The 15,781-nt window shown below is 43.1% G+C and overlaps 1 protein-coding gene across 3 annotated transcripts; it reads left to right on the top strand.

Annotated features, from left to right (window-relative positions):
- The first annotated feature begins 1,295 nt into the window (after positions 1-1,295).
- Positions 1,296-5,109, top strand: LOC311020801 (calcium homeostasis modulator protein 2-like). Of its 3 annotated transcripts, none has more exons than XR_014597939.1 (4): positions 1,296-1,435; positions 1,619-2,136; positions 4,373-4,939; positions 5,002-5,109. XR_014597939.1 is itself a non-coding variant. In XM_084021017.1 (3 exons), the coding sequence occupies exons 2-3, from the start codon at positions 1,678-1,680 to the stop codon at positions 4,784-4,786; spliced, it is 966 nt and encodes a 321-aa protein (XP_083877143.1). In that variant the 5' UTR covers positions 1,296-1,435; positions 1,619-1,677; the 3' UTR covers positions 4,787-4,978. The 3 variants fall into 3 exon arrangements, 1 of the variants encoding a protein (XP_083877143.1); XR_014597940.1 differs by having other exon boundaries at positions 1,619-2,229; XM_084021017.1 differs by lacking the exon at positions 5,002-5,109 and having other exon boundaries at positions 1,619-2,229; positions 4,373-4,978.
- Positions 5,110-15,781: the final 10,672 nt, after the last annotated feature.

Genomic DNA, 15,781 nt, shown 5'->3' with positions numbered 1-15,781 from the left:
CCTCTCTCCCTCTCTCTCTCTCTGTTCTAATTGTTTGTGTCTAATTTGCAGATATGCTACTTTAATCAGAGACGACAGAGCTGGGACTAGGGCAAGCAAATTGAGAGACAGAGCAAACAAGCAAACAGAAAGCAAGTAGCTACAATAAAACCACTGATAGTTGCCATCTCACTGTACATTGTATCCATTTAGACAAACAATATTTTCCTGTACAAAAATATGAACTAAATAAATTTGAAGATAAGGGTTGAAGTTTTTTTTATTTATTATTATTTTTTTCTGGTATATAGTTTATCTAAGCAACTAGTATAGGGTTTATCTAGGTAAACCAGGCAAAAACACATGGTACCCACGAGAGCCACAAGCGCACGTGCTGTGCAGTTGCTGATTTAGAGTACTGGCACCTTTTTTATTCCAATTCAAGCACTGGCTTTGATGGAGCAGGATGAGAGTTTAGAGGATTAACAAAGTTATTTCATGAGGAGTCCATCCAATAGTTAATATTTATAAAATGACACATTAAGGCCTTTGTGTTCCTGTGGTTATGACTTTTGTCAAATATGACAAAAATGTAATAATTTTAAGCTTCTGGTATGATAATTTGCCATTTCCTATCTGGTTAAGGTTACCAGTGTTGCCAGATGGGAAATGGCAACTGGCAACACTGATTAAGGTTACTGGAATGGGCGTAGCCAGGTTATTTTGTTGTCTGTTGTAATTGGAAAGTAAGGTTATGTGAAGCCTTGACAGAATTTTTTCTTAAACTTTGCAACATAACGGCCTATTAAAACAAATGCAGGTCTGCATATGTGTGTGTGTGTGTGGGGGGGGGGGGGGGGGGGGGGAGCGAGGATCCCAGGTCCAAGAGGAAAAAAACAACTTCAATCAGGAGAAGGAAGGGTAGAAAGAAGCACATGTAGTATTTTCTCAATAATTGTTGAAATTACCTGCTGATTTATTTGACTTTGTTATTTGTAAGTGCCAATGTAGCTGCTGGGATAAGCCAAAGTCGGACTGGCTATTGGTTCCTGGATAGCTGCACTTTTACAGTATTTTGTTGTTATATTGCACTGTGAGCGACACATGTTTTCACTTACAGGCCACATTTTTTTCCACTGGGGAGGAAGCCGGAGGGCAGTTCCTGACTGTGAGTCATCACTAGTGCCCAGACTTTGCACACAGACTCAAAGCTGCACGCAAGAGGAGATACTCATTTCAGTTTTACACATATTAAGTTGATTTTGTGTTTTGGATATTTTCCCCAGTTTTTCCTGAGCTGTCGTCACAGTGGATGTAAATTATAGCAAAGGCCAAGTCACATGTCCCACCTCGGGACACTGCCAGAGCACAGCTTTGCATGACTTCTTTGTTTTAAGTCGAGTGGCAGGATTTATTTGAATTTTTTCTGGATCCTCTGGCTTCTATCTTTGATTGAGTAAGTATGACTTCGGTGTTGCACTTATTTTCTGTGGGTTAACTGAACTGAATCCATTCATTATGAAGCAGTCATTCAGACTCAGACTGACTATTAGTTCAGTAATAATCAAATGTGTTTGTTTGAAACAGGAAACTCGAACTCCTATTCTTATGTATTTCCGCTTTCTTTCTCTCTCTGCAGCCTGACAGACATAAAGCAAACTCACACATCCTTAGTGTTACTCTCAGCAAAGACCCAACATGGCTGCTGCTGCACTCGTCACAGAGAACTTTAAGTTTGTGTCCCTCTTCTTCAAGAGTAAAGATGTGATGATCTTCAACGGTTTGATCGCTCTTGGCACTGTGGCCAGCCAGACTGCATACAATGTTTTTGCATTTGAATGTCCATGTTCCTCTGGGAGGAACTACCGCTACGGCCTGGCTGCCATTGGTGTTCCAGCGCTGGCATTTTTCCTTGTAGGAGTAATGATGAACAAGAGCACCTGGGACCTGGTGTCTGAGTGTCGGCTCCGAAAGTGCCGGAAGCTGTCGGGAGCCGCAGCCTTTGCGCTTCTGGGAACTGTCATTGGTCGAGGTGTAGTGGCCCCGCTAACGTGGGTAGTTATCTCTTTGCTGCAGGGCAAGGCGTACATGTGTGCCCTCAGTGAGTTTGTCGACCCCAGGACACTTGAGGGCTTCCCCTTAGATCAGGGGTCAAAGGTAATGGCGAAATTCCCGTGTCAGGAAAGTGTTCCGACAGAGCTGCAGCGCTTCTGGGCTGAAATTGAGCGACGACTGAAATATGAATCTCAGGTAGTGGATTACTTTTTTGCAGTACTGTTTTGCAGACACTGGTTTAGACTTGTTATTACAGCTGCACACAAGTAGGAAATGTAAACATCAAATATCAATCAAAAATCAATACCAGCCGCTTGATCTCATTTGCTGTCAAAATCCATTCAAAAAATACTTCAACATTATGGGAAGTAAATTGATTTGCTTATGTGGTCGCTTCTAACTTTAGGGGTAAACAAAAAACTGTACATTTTAATGTTGTTTTGGACTATTATTCCCACATTTGTGAATGAAGAACATCAGACTTTTTGGGGGAATCACTGTGACTGGACAACAAAGTACTACAAATGAAATTGTATTAAAATGAAAAGATAATGAGGTATAACGGGGTTGAATGGGATAGGTGGGAGAGAGAGAAAGTGGATCATACCATCGGCCTACCATGATGTGGTTGGGGGGTCTGTTGTCAGTTTAAAGTAAACCATATATTGTCTAGTCTATGGTTTTTTGACCATGTTTAAGCTTGTCAAACACGGACTTGCATTTTAAAAAACAACATGACTGTTATTTTTCTATTGTATTTATCTATGCACCCTTTTTTAGGGGTGCTGGGACTCAATGCTAATGCTCCCCTAAAAATGGGCTGGATACGCCTATGTGTGAGAGCATTGATTCCAATCTTGTCTCTTTTTAATTTAATATAGAACGTACTTAGCGTTTCTTAGCATAATGACTGGAAGTTGATGGAATCAGCTAGCGAAATTACACCTAACTATACGTCAGGTCTGTCTGCAAAACGACAAGCAAACAACTTTTAAAATTATGTTTTTGTGAATGGAGCCTGTAGGGTGCTAAGCTATGCTAATATTGTAGCTGCTTTATCAACACTCCAAATAAGGTCATCTAGACATATATACACCAGAGACCAGACCAGACCAGACCAGAGTTGTTTGTACCATAGTTGTTTGTATGGTTTCTAGACAAGCATTTCTAATTATGGTTTTGTCAAGTCTCTACACAAGTCTTAAAAATGTTTCGTTAGAGCTGAAATATTCCAATTTGCACGTAGAAGCAAATGGCGCAAAATTTGTGTTTTTACCTAATTTATGTCACTTGCATTGACTTTGTAAGTAAATTTGTGCATGAAAAGTTTGCTTCGCGTTTGTGTGAACACACCATAACATTTGATGATATCTAATAGGATGAGAATGATGAGTATGCAAACAGAAAACACAAATATACAACACAGTCTCATGGCAGTTACAACATTGAAATCTACTGATTCGTGTAGCCACGTGGACATGAGATCCCCACTTTTTTCGTGTTGCTCACCACGCCTTTCAAACTAATGTATCTGAATTAAAAGTATCGTCCATGCCTGCACCACGTTAGGTTAGACAAGAGAACCACTAAGTTAGGTTAAGAAAAATGTCATGATTAGGCTTAAAGTAAGCGTTAGCGTCAGTGCAGTTATGTTCGGTTTAGGCAAGAAAATCAAACAAACTGGTCTCCTGGTTGAAATTCCTTTTATTTTGTACCCATCAATCTCCCCACCCACCTTCCTGAGGGCCAGCCCTATTGGTTGCTCTGTGGCTGACTAAGTAAGTAAGGTACTAAGTAAGTCAGTGATCAAGTTACACCATGGGTCAGTCGAGTGTACTACATACTACTAGCATCTTAACAGTCTGGCACTTTAGTTGCAGCATTTTAATAGCACCAACATGATATTTATTCACCACGACACTGTGTGACATTTATTAGTATGTCTGACACCTAAGTATGGAACCAGTATTCCTGAATTGTAGACTATGAACGGGGAAATATCATAGTATGACGTACAGTGGTGCTAACGATGACGTTAACCTAACGGGAAGAAAACCATATCATCATGTGCTGTGTGTCATCAACAACAGTATTGCCCTGGTGACTGACTGACAGGTTGTAGGTTGTAGAGATGGTTTGAGTCGAGAGAAAGATTGATTTTACTTTGTGTGGTGTTTAACAAAATCATTCCTAAGTGACTTTTTCAATTGACTTTGCGTCGTACACGAAACCAATAGTTTGCATTTTGTGACTATTTCCTGACCTGCCATGAGACTGGTTTGAAATATAACTAATCAAGTGCCTTGACCTCACGACTGTTCACGTCTGTTCTGCTCAGCTCATAGGTTGGCTGCTGGTGGCAGGATTGTCTGTGACGGTGTTCCTGATGCTGTGTGTGAAGCGCTTCTCCTCTCCACTTGGCTACCAGCAGGAAGACTACTGGTCCCAGTTCCGCTCTAACGAAAAGACCCTCTTCCAGCGCACGGCAACTGTCCACGCCCGCCTCCTGGCGGCAGAGAATGTGAAGAGCTTCTTTGGCTTCGTGGCACTGGAGAAGGAAGAGAAGGAGCAGCTGGCAGAGCACCAAAGCGTTGGCCCTATCTGCAGCACTAACTGGGACAGAGTGACTGGTGTCTACCTCTACAGAGAGAATAATGGACTGCCTCTCTACAGCAGGCTCAACAAATGGGCTACATACAGCCTGGAGAATAACGTGGAGGCCATGGAGAAAGAGATGGACGTGCTCAGCTGACCGTGTTCCTCTGGAAGGTGGTCCAGCGTGCTTCAACTTGTTGGATCATCACATAACATCAACAGTTCAACCTCCTCCCTCCACCCCTTTTCTTTCTCTGATAATTGTAGTAACTTTATGAAAAGGACAATCCAACAATCATGTGCACTGTTTGTGCCACTTTGCCTACAGCCGTGTTTTGTTTGAAGGCTCCAAAAGGCCTGATTTGTTTGAAGGCTTTATTTCAATCCAATCCAATCCACTTTATTTATATAGCACGATTTGAACAACACAAGGTTTTGAGTGTTGCACAAGAAGATGAAACACAATAAATCAATAATACAGTACAATACAGTACATAATAGAAAAGATAAAAGTAATAAAATAAAATAAATAAAATGCACTGCCTGCACAGGATCAAAATATGCACCATGGGCGAGCTGTCATAATAAGCTATAAATGCAGTGCATGCCCAAGCCCTTCAATAAAAATAATTGAAAATATTAATCTGGCAGTGTGTTCAATTATACAATACCTTAGTTTTAGTGTTTTGGTCTTAAATCCGTGCCTAATCTGTCCCGTTTTGCTTGCGAAAAGCTGGAAAGCTGACAGCTTGTTTCGCGCATGCGCACTGTGACACCGACTAGTACAGTTACTGCTAAAGGCTGTGTTTACTGTAGATGAGCGTTTTGAATGGCAAAAAAGCTGTCAGTGAAGCAGCTTATCTGCCAACGCGCATGCGCAAAAATGACTTGTTTGAATTGTTCAGCGGGAAACTGTCAGTGGTTCATTCATTGTGTAGCCTGGTCAAAATGACTGAAAATATTAATTATATTCAGGCTTTGCGTTCAGTGCCGTTTTCGCGGAGACCTTTTGAGGAAAAGAAAGCTATAATTTCAAGTGGTCGGCCTACTCCTGAAGTAAATATCACAAAGACTGCAAAGAATTTCGTCCGTCACTTTCAAGCTAGCACGTATGAGAAACATAAATGGCTAGCTAGCCGACCCCCCTCCCGTCAAACGATCCGGTCTGACAGCGACATATTACCTGTTCATTCATGAAAACCATCTCGAAACACTCTCAGTCAAACAAGGTGGGGAATGAGAAATCTGCGGCACTACTAGCCTAGTTCGTTTTAAAAACACACCGGCAGCAGCGCCTACTGATCTGAGACGTGTCAGTGAGTTACTGTAAATGCTGTGCGGAAAACCAGCTGTGGTCTGTGATTGAGGTGCAGACGGGTGAGTTTGGAGCTGACGAGAGGATCGCGCTGACGACCGCTTCGTTACATTTTTCTCATTGAAAAACTATACAACTGGCATTTAGATGATGTTCTCCATAAAAAAAATAAGTGAAATACTGTAATAACAATTCGGTTTTAGTAATCAACCGCTTATAGTGATCAAATGTACTCTGGACCAACGTGATCACTACAAGCTGTTTCCACTAACCATATTATATTTTTTATTAAAAAATATAATGTCCCCCCACGGGCGCGCATGGTATTGACACTTCAGCATGACCACAGTAAAAGGTCACCGCTCGCCACTGATATGCACGTATACACATAAAATTATAAAACCAACACCCTACATGGTGATAGAAGCCAAAGAAAAAGGTGAGTTTTAAGAAGAGCTTTAAAATGAGACGGTGTGGAGGCCTGTCTAATGTGCAGCGGCAAGTCATTCCAAAGTTTTGGAGCCGCAACGGCAAAAGCTTGCTCCCCTCTGAGTTTAAGCCTAGCTTTAGGCACCGTCAGGAACAGCTGGTCAGACCTGAGATAGCAGCTGGGAGTGTAGGGGTGCAGCAGCTCAGAGAGGTAAGGTGGGGCAAGGCCATTCAAGGCTTTAAAACCAAATAAAACCATTTAAAAATGAATCCTTGAGTGGACGGTCAGCCAGTGGAGTGAAGCTAAAATAGAGTGGCGAAGTCCCGCCCCTTCCGCTAGACTCCCGTGGGACCTCTGAGATCATAAAAAATGTATGGGTCTCAATGCAGCCAAAATAATTATATGCTGGTCCCAGACGTTATATGCCTGAATTAGAAATATGTTGTTTGTGGATTTAAATGATAATTTTTCACGTCAAGCGTTTGACCGTTTATTGTTCAGTTTAAGGCTGTAGAGAAAACACAATGAGAAAGACTACATGTCGCGGATGTGACGTCACGTCATCACCCTTTCTCACAGTGATTCAGTGCCGATCAAACGAAGATGCCAGTGTGTTTTGTTCCTGAATGTTCCATTCCAGCGGGTACGGCTGTTCATGCTTTCGGTTCCCATCCGATGAGAAGACGAGGAATCGCTCGCTCAAACTGACGGATTTCATTCACGCCGAGAGCAGCGACGAGCTGTAGTTCACAAGGCGGCCTCACACAAAACCTACCATTATCAAACTTCTTCACCATAAATCGTATTTTTTTTTTTGCATGAATTATCTTTAAAAGCCACAAACAACTGAAATTCATGGCACAATTCAAACGGGACCAGAAAATAATTTCGATCTAGCCATAGGAATACATGCATCAGAAATTCATATTGAGGTCCCATTTACTGGAAATAGAAAGGCGGGACTTTGCCACTCTAGGGAAATGTGCTCATACTTGCTTGTGCCAGTTAAAAGATGTGCAGCAGCATTCTGTACCAGTTGGAGACAGGCAATGAAGGACCCACTAACCCCCATTTAAAGTGCATTACAGTAATCCAGCCGAGTGGTCACAAAGGCGTGGATTACTGTCTCAAAGTGCTGTCTCTGAAGGACTGGTTTCATTTTTGCCAGCTGCCTCAACTGTAAAAAGCATGCCTTCACCGCAGCTTTAATCTGTCTGTCAAATTAAAGGTCTGCTTCCACTTTTACCCCCAGATTAATCACAATTGGCTTGTGATACTGCGCCAAAGAACCCAGTTCAACTAAGGGGGTCACAGAAGTGCCACCAAAGACCATTGTTAAAAGAATTTGTCCGTAAACGATAAATTCACCCAAGGAGGAGACAGTACAAGAGGATCAGTTACAATGCAACAACGTATGAGGATGCTACAGAGAAAGTGCTCAAATCAGTGTTGACTTGAGTCTTTTAAAGGTCCAGGAGATAATGCGTCACTGACAGTTAACCTTCGTGTAGAACCAGACATCCTGACTGCCAGGCCCCTGATAACATTTAGGTCAGCAATGGGGATACAAAAGTAATAAACAGTTCAACACCTAAAGCTGTAACCTGAACAAAGAAAACTTTAACACATGAGGTTATACAAAATTCTTATAACAACCATTCCTTCTGTCTTTTTTTCTTAAAAATTGAAAGACATCCACGCTTTAAGGTCATATAAACACTTTAGCAGTGGCTGAACAGAGTAGGAATCAGACTTTCTAAGGGGACGGGACATAGATTTGACTGTCATCTGCATAGCAATGAAAAGAAATGCCATGTTTCCTGAGAATAGAACCCAGTGGGAGTAGATAGAGAGAAAATAAAAGAGGGCCTGTGGGACCCCACATGAGAGAGGAGCAGTGGAGGACACAGAGTCATCAAGGCTGACACAGAAAGTCCGATGTGATGGTAGGATGTGAACCATTGAAGTGCTGTGCCACTGATGCCCACCCACTGCTCTAAACGAGCAATCAGGATTTCATCGTCCACTGTATCAAATGCTGCAGTCAAAAAAAGTACAAGGACAACACAGAGTCAGTAGCTAAAATGATATCATTAAAACTCTTAAAAGCGCTGATTTTGTGCTGTGCAATGTTTTAAAACCAGATTGAAAAAATCTCAAAAAATAAATGTTTCCTTTAAAAAGGCCAAGAGCTAAGAATAAACAATTCCAAAAGTCCAGGTTTTTTTTTTTTAACAAACGCTGCACAACTGCATGTTAAAAATGTACAGGGACCACTCCAGACAGACAGCTATTCATAACTGAGAGAAGAGATGGCCCAACAGTGGGGAAAACCTCTTTGAAAAATCGGGGAGGGACAGTATAATCGGGAGAACCTGAGGGCTTCAAATCACCAGCAGTCACCTGCACAAAGGGCAGGGTCACAGGCTCAAACGTGTCCAAAACAGCAGAGCTGGGGACAGACACTGAAGGACCACAAGCAGAAGGTGAAATAAGTGCTCTGGTAGAAGTAGCATTATCAATGAAGAAGTGAAGAAAGTTTTCACACACAGCAGGGGAGGGCTCTATTCCGACAGTCTGTGGTGCATTCAGAGCAGAGTTGATAACTTTAAACAACACACGAGGCTTGTGAGAGTTTATCATTATCAGAAAGATATTTTCTTTTAGCCTCTTTCACAGTGGATTGGTAATGATGCCAGCAATGCCTCAACATTTGAAAAGACACTTGCAATCTGTCCTTTTTCCACTTTTGCTCCACTCTACGACACTCCTGTCTGGCAGTGTGGGTTGTTTCATTTAGCCAAGGCTCTGGTTTAGTTTTCTGCTGCCTGGTCTTTAATGGAGCTGCAATGTCTATGGCAGTTTGACAGGTGTCGAGAAACTATGAGGTAAGAGCCTCTGCAGTGTGCGAACTATACCACGGCTTTCGGGGGGGCTCACTTATATTGGCGGGGGGGGGGGCTTGCGCGTGCCTCAGAGCGAGGACTTACTCAAAACACATCCATTATTACAAGCCTGTATGCCAGCACATAAGCACATATCACATCCAACCTCCACACGCATCAAAACCAAAACATGCCAGTCTGGTTACAAGGAATCAAGTCCGCATTAAGACGTTTAAGACATAGCGCCCACACGCTTCAATGGTGAGGACAAGAATTGCATGCAGGCCGGTATCTTTATTAAAGTGAAATAGTGATCAATCACCCTCATGCGCAAATCATTCATTAAAAATAGCCTAATTTTACACATGATCCATGATTATGACAAAACAAAAAAACAAAAAACAAAACAAAAAGGAAATGCATGGGAAAAAACAGCATTTTGCCAATATTTTAGAGACCCCCCCAAAATTTCACAAATCATGTTTTCAGGGGAGCTCATGTCTCATTAAGGGGGGCTGAGACCCCCCTGGCTCCCCCGTATTTCGCACCCTGAGCCTCTGTATCCTCACACACAGAATCAGGAATGAGGCAGTTCTGACTGAAAACAGCTGAGAAGTGAGCAGCAGTGGACGGGTTAATAACTTGACATCTGTGAGCAGCAGCGCGAGGTTTAACTGTGTGACAGCGAACAGCAGCTTCAAAGAGTACAGGCATGTGATCCGAGAAAAAAGCGCCACAGACCTCCAGGTTAAAAACAGGCAAACCATAGGATTTAATGAGATCAAGTGTGTGACCACGTTCATGTGTTGGCCCAAGTACAGACTGCACAAGATTAAAAGAATCAATGATGTTTAAAAAGTCTTGCACCAGAGGGTTTTCAGGGCAACACATGAATATTACGATCTCCAACAATAAGGACCCGGTCATATTTGGGCATAATATCAACCAAGAACACAGAAAAGTCACTTAAAAAGTCTCTGTTCTCTTTGGGAGGCCGATAGACCACAGCACACAACACGAATGGCCCAGCTCAAGTAAAACTCAGTTCAAAGCTGGAGAAGGAGAATGACAGCGATATCTGTTTATATTTAAAGTCACGTTTAGAAACAGTCGCAATTCCTCCTCCTCGGCCAGACGCCTGAGGAGAGTTAAAATAGCAGCACTCGTCAGGTAAGAGTTCTGTGAAGACACTGGACTCACCAACACTCAGCCAAGTCTTAGAGATAAAGAGGAAAACCAGGATAAGAAGAAATCCTTAAGGATAAAAGATTTATTCGCAAGTGACCATGCATTTACAAGGCCAAACCTGGCAAGAGATGGTGGGTCAGCTCGAACAGCTGACACAGAGGCCGCAGGTTCCACAAATTCACTCCACACCAGCAGAGACAAGGAGAGCAGCGTCCGCAAGGCTGGAACACCACATCCGAGCCCGGCGCCGGTACAACCAGGCAGCGACAGGGTCCAGTGATCGCTGAGAGATACACGGGCGGGGCCCAGCTACAAATCCACCACGATCACGGTTTTTTGTTCATAATTATCAAAGTTGACAAGATTTTTAGTGGAGATTCTCAGATCTAGCAGCGTTTGGCGATCATACACCAGCAGAGTGTTGACAGAATGTGCAACAAGTGTTACAAGCAGCAGAAACACACACAACAGTCAGAGCAGCTGACGGCCCGCCCAACACACTGGCATCAACTTATCTGTCATCCCCGCATCTCAATTCAGGATTAATGGAAGTTGTTCAGCCTCGGTTATACTTCCAAGCTGACACATACAGCTCATGGCTGGAGACACCTAAACGCTGGAACTTTCCAAGCCGTCCACAGAAGCGAAACACGGAAGAAAAGCAGGGAGCGGATCCTCCCACACTTAACCAACTACAGGACTAACCTTGGAGACCTTGCTGAAGGTGACCCTGTGTATTTTGGTACCGGTACCAGTACCAACATGTATTTCGATACTTTTCGATACTTTTTCAAATAAAAAGAGAATGCAAAAAATGTCATTACTGACTTTATTTTAATAGAAAATCTTAGAACAATAACATATTAATCAGTTAATAAAATAAAATACCACAAAGACGAGCTTTTCTAATACACACAATTTTAAAATAATGCATGTATGCATTTGACACCTCTGGAAAAAAATAAGTTTAAATTGATTGTAAATCAGCATGGCTACATCTATGACAAAAAGTTTAAAAAATCACTGTGAAAATATAAATAGAATAATATAATATAAAAAATATAATATAGATAAACCAGCTCTATTTTTTTTCTTCCAGAGCTACTTAAGAGTGAAGGGGGATGGTGCTTGCTTTTAGCACTGAATGTGGCTTTTCTCCATGAATAAATGACCTGTCGTTTCCTGAGCTCAGTGTGCAGGTCTGGGTGCTTGTCCTTTAGGTGTTTGGCTAAGTCGGAGGTGTTTCCGCCGTTAGCCATGCATGTTTTTAAACACCGTTTACACAGTGGTGCATCGGCGTTAACTGCCTCGCCTTGCGCATTTGTTTTTAAGCTAAAGTACGGCCATATCGCACTTCGCGCCCCTGGTTTGTCCACAAGTTGCGGCGTGGTGACGGTTGCAGCAGCCATTCTCCTCTCCATGCTCCTCCCTCTCTCTCTCTCTCTCTCTCTCTCCCCCTCCCTCCCTCTCCAACGTCTCTGCTCTCTCCAAGCTTTCCTCCTGCTCCGTTTGTTGCTCCAGTCCACGCTGCTCGCTCACTTGTTTCCTCCGGCTTGCTTGCTTTTTCTTTTTATCTCCCCAAGCTCTGGCTTGCTCCTCGTCCTCTCAGCTGTAGTTACAACGCGGTGACGTCATGTGGCGAGTTCGCCGCGCTGTTGCAGGCGCTGCCGGTGGCACTGCAAGTACCGGTCCCGTCCAAATGCAATATAGTACCGCTTTAAATGCCTAAGTACCCCGGTACCAAATTAGTACCGGTATACCGTACAGCTGGTGGAGGAGCTGAACAGTTTCTTTGCCCGTTTTGAGGTCACAGTGCCAAAGATGGCACCACGACACCACCACTAAGCCAACAGCAGCGTAAACGTCATTGTGGAGGAACATGAGGTGAGGCGTGTGCTGCGGGCTGTCAACCCAAGGAAGGCCGCTGGTCCTGATGGCATCCCTGGACTCGTGCTGAAGGACTGTGCTGATCAGCTGGCTGGAATCTTTACAAAGATTTTCAACCGGTCCGTGGCACAGTCCACTGTCCCACCCTCCCTGAAATCCTCAACCATAGTCCCCCTTCCCAAGAAACCCCACATCTCAGGACTCAACGACTACCGACCAGTGGCACTCACACCAGTGGTGATGAATTGCTTTGAGAAACTGGTCCGTAGTCACATCATAGCAGCCCTCCCCCCCAGCCTTGACCCTACCAGTTTGCCTACAGGGCGAACCGATCCACAGAGGACACCGTAGCCACAGCACTCCACACTGCACTATCCCATCTGGAGCAGCAGGGGAGCTATGTGCAAATGCTCTTTGTGGATTATAGCTCTGCATTCAACACCATCCTCCCTCACAGGCTGGTGGCCAAGCTGAGGGACCTGGGGCTGCCACACAACACCTGCATGTGGATTCACAGCTTCCTCTCTGACCGCAGACAGAGGGTTAGAGTAGGCATCACACATCAATGGCCCTAAGCCTCAGCACCGGCTCTCCCCAGGGCTGTGTGCTGAGTCCCCTACTCTTCTCCCTCTACACACACATTGCTCCCCTGCCCATTACAGTTACAACATGGTGAAGTTTGCCGATGACACCACAGTGGTGGGGCTCATCTCCAGGGGGGGAGACGAGTCAGCCTACAGGGAGGAGGTGGAGCAGCTGTCAACATGGTGCAAGGCTACCAACCTGCTCCTCAACACCTCAAAGACCAAGGAACTCATCATCGACTACAGGTGGAAGAAAACAGAGATCACACCACTATTCATCAACAGGGACTGTGTGGAGAGGGTAGCAGACTTTCACTTTCGAAGTCCACATCGAAGAAAGCCTATCCTGGAGCGTGAACACCTCTGAGATGCTGAAAAAGGCCCAGCAGAGACTATACTTTCTGAGAATACTCAGGAGAAACAACATCACAGAAAATCTGCTGGTGACCTTTTACCGTGCCTGCATTGTGAGCATTTTAACATACTGCATGGGCATATGCTACACCAGCTTGCACAGCGGCCCAGAGGAAAGCGCTCCAGAGGGTCATCAACACCGCCCAAAAGATTTGATAGCTGCCCTCTCCCCACACTGGAAGAACTACACAGTGCCCGTTGCCTCAAAAAAGCCAAGAACATGGGGCCCAGGATCAGTTTCCCGCATGTCTTCTCCCTCTCTCTCCCTGTTTCCACACTGTCTAAATACAAGCCCAGAACATTATCATGGACACTCACCATCCAGGGCACTCCCTGTTTGAACTGTTACCCTCAGGCAGAAGGTACAGGTCACTGATACCCATATTTATATATGTATATATGCATAATTAATATACTATGTATATTTTGTACATAAGATTGTCTATCTTACCTATGTGGAAAATGTCTTTATTGTTGTGCGTATGTATGTGTATGTTTGTATGTACGTCTATTGTCTACTGTCTGAGAGAGTGTCCACTCTACCGGAGTCAAATTCCTTGTATGTGTGCATACTTGGCCAATAAAGCTGATTCTGAACACAAGGACAAACAGACTCAAACACAGTTTTTATCCAATTGCAATAACCATCCTCAATGCTACCAGAGAACAATAACATAAGTGTACATGGGTGTATTGGATGAACTGTTCTCAACCTATACTCTTGTGTGTTCTGACTGTGCTAGGTATGTGTAGGTATGTGTGTACGTATGTATGTATGTATGCATGTATGTACTGTTTTAACTATGTGTGACTGGGTATGGATAACTGAGTGCGTATGCTGCTATATGCCCTATGCTGCTATGTTCTGTATCTAACTAGTAACGTTAGTTCTAAATTGTTTTTATATTTTTTTTAGACTCATAATGTTGCACTGACTGGAGAGCACTTTAAATTTTGTTGTACATGTGTGACAATGACAAATAAAGACTTATTCTTATTCCTGTAGGAGATTATCTGGAAACACTAGATTTCCTTTTCTATCAAGCAGCAAAACGTGACATGGTTGAGTTAATTTGCTGACACTGCGCCTGTGACCATTGCAGTGGAGATATGACATGCAGCCCTAGATGGAGGAGCAGATATAGGACATTACCCAGTTTACACTCACCTTTTTGGTTGATGATTAACCCTAACCATAACCATAACCCTCCGCGTTGAAAACCAAGGGGTACTTCCTCCTGCATCAGTCGCTTGACGCAACAGGAGCTCTTGACCAAGCTTCAAGCGTCTGACGAATAGAGACAAGACCATGTAACATGTGATCTGTTTCCTGCTACATTAACCATCTTAGTTGACAAGTCCACCTGCTCAGATCACCTAATTTGCATTTTGAATTTTGGCAGAAACAAGACCGGGAGAGAGCTTATTATTACCAGGGTGTAAATGGTAAATGTTCAAGATGTTTCATTTAAGATACCTTACTGTCAAGATTTCATGTGAAATGTTCCTTTTCCATGTTAACCCCCATAAAACCATGGGGAAAGGATTGTAATATAATATATCCTCTGAGTTAAACTTCTCTAGTGTCAATTATAGTGAATTATGTGTGCGTAACCTCATACTGCTTCAAAAAATACACATCAAAAAATAAAATAAAAAAACAACAACATATTTTCAAGTATTTCTTAAAGTAAGTGTGTAACATTTAAAGGAATCTGGCAGAAATGAAATATCATATCCATAACTATGTTTTCATCAGTGTATACCTGAAACCGAGATTCGTTATGTTTTCAGCTTAGAATGAGAGCAGGTCCTCGACACAAAGTCTGCCGTGTTGCACCGCCATGTTCATGGCTTTGCCCACAGCAAGTGGATTGTGATGTCACCCGTTTAAATTTGCCTTTTTGACTGTGGCCATCTTGGATTTTCTACCAGTGCAGCAAGTGACCATATCAGGACTGCAGAGGAGCGATGGGTGGATCTGACACAAAATCAACTCATACGACCTGTTAATCATATAAAAGCACATTAGCTGGGCAACGTTTCATGTTAGCATTCAAGTGAATCCCACTCACATCTTGCTAACGTTGAAATGATAATGTCAGCTACAAAATTCTTTATAAAATACAATGAAATGTGATAAACATTTCACTCTTTGTGTGGCTTTCTTGGTCACATATTGGTATTTTTTTTTATGAGATAACTGTCCTGGAAATCACTGTTTATGATGTTTAGGAAAAATAAAACATAATGTATTTTCTCAGGTTATACTTCTGTTTACTTTGTGTGCGCTGTTTCTTAAATAGCCTGCTATGATGTATCTCGCCATACTGTATATGGGTGTAACAGGCCATACTCCTGACCAGGAGATGGCGGTAATGAAAGCTGAAAGAGTTAACCTGAAAAAGGGAGAAGTGACGACATAATCTTCACTGCGCATGTGTATAAG

Source organism: Eutrigla gurnardus (assembly GCF_963514095.1).
Source record: "Eutrigla gurnardus genome assembly, chromosome: 11".
Classification (NCBI taxonomy): domain Eukaryota; kingdom Metazoa; phylum Chordata; class Actinopteri; order Perciformes; family Triglidae; genus Eutrigla; species Eutrigla gurnardus.
The sequence above is the reverse complement of the archived record's forward strand: the minus strand, read 5'-3'. Positions and strand labels throughout refer to the sequence as shown.

What these genes read in the sequence shown, in the direction of transcription:
- LOC311020801 (XM_084021017.1), top strand. Translation starts at nt 1,678, where the DNA reads ATGGCTGCTGCTGCACTCGTCACAGAGAACTTTAAGTTTGTGTCCCTC. An exon ending in GACTGAAATATGAATCTCAG is followed by an intron (nt 2,230 to 4,372) that starts GTAGTGGATTAC and finishes TGTTCTGCTCAG; the next exon opens with CTCATAGGTTGGCTGCTGGT.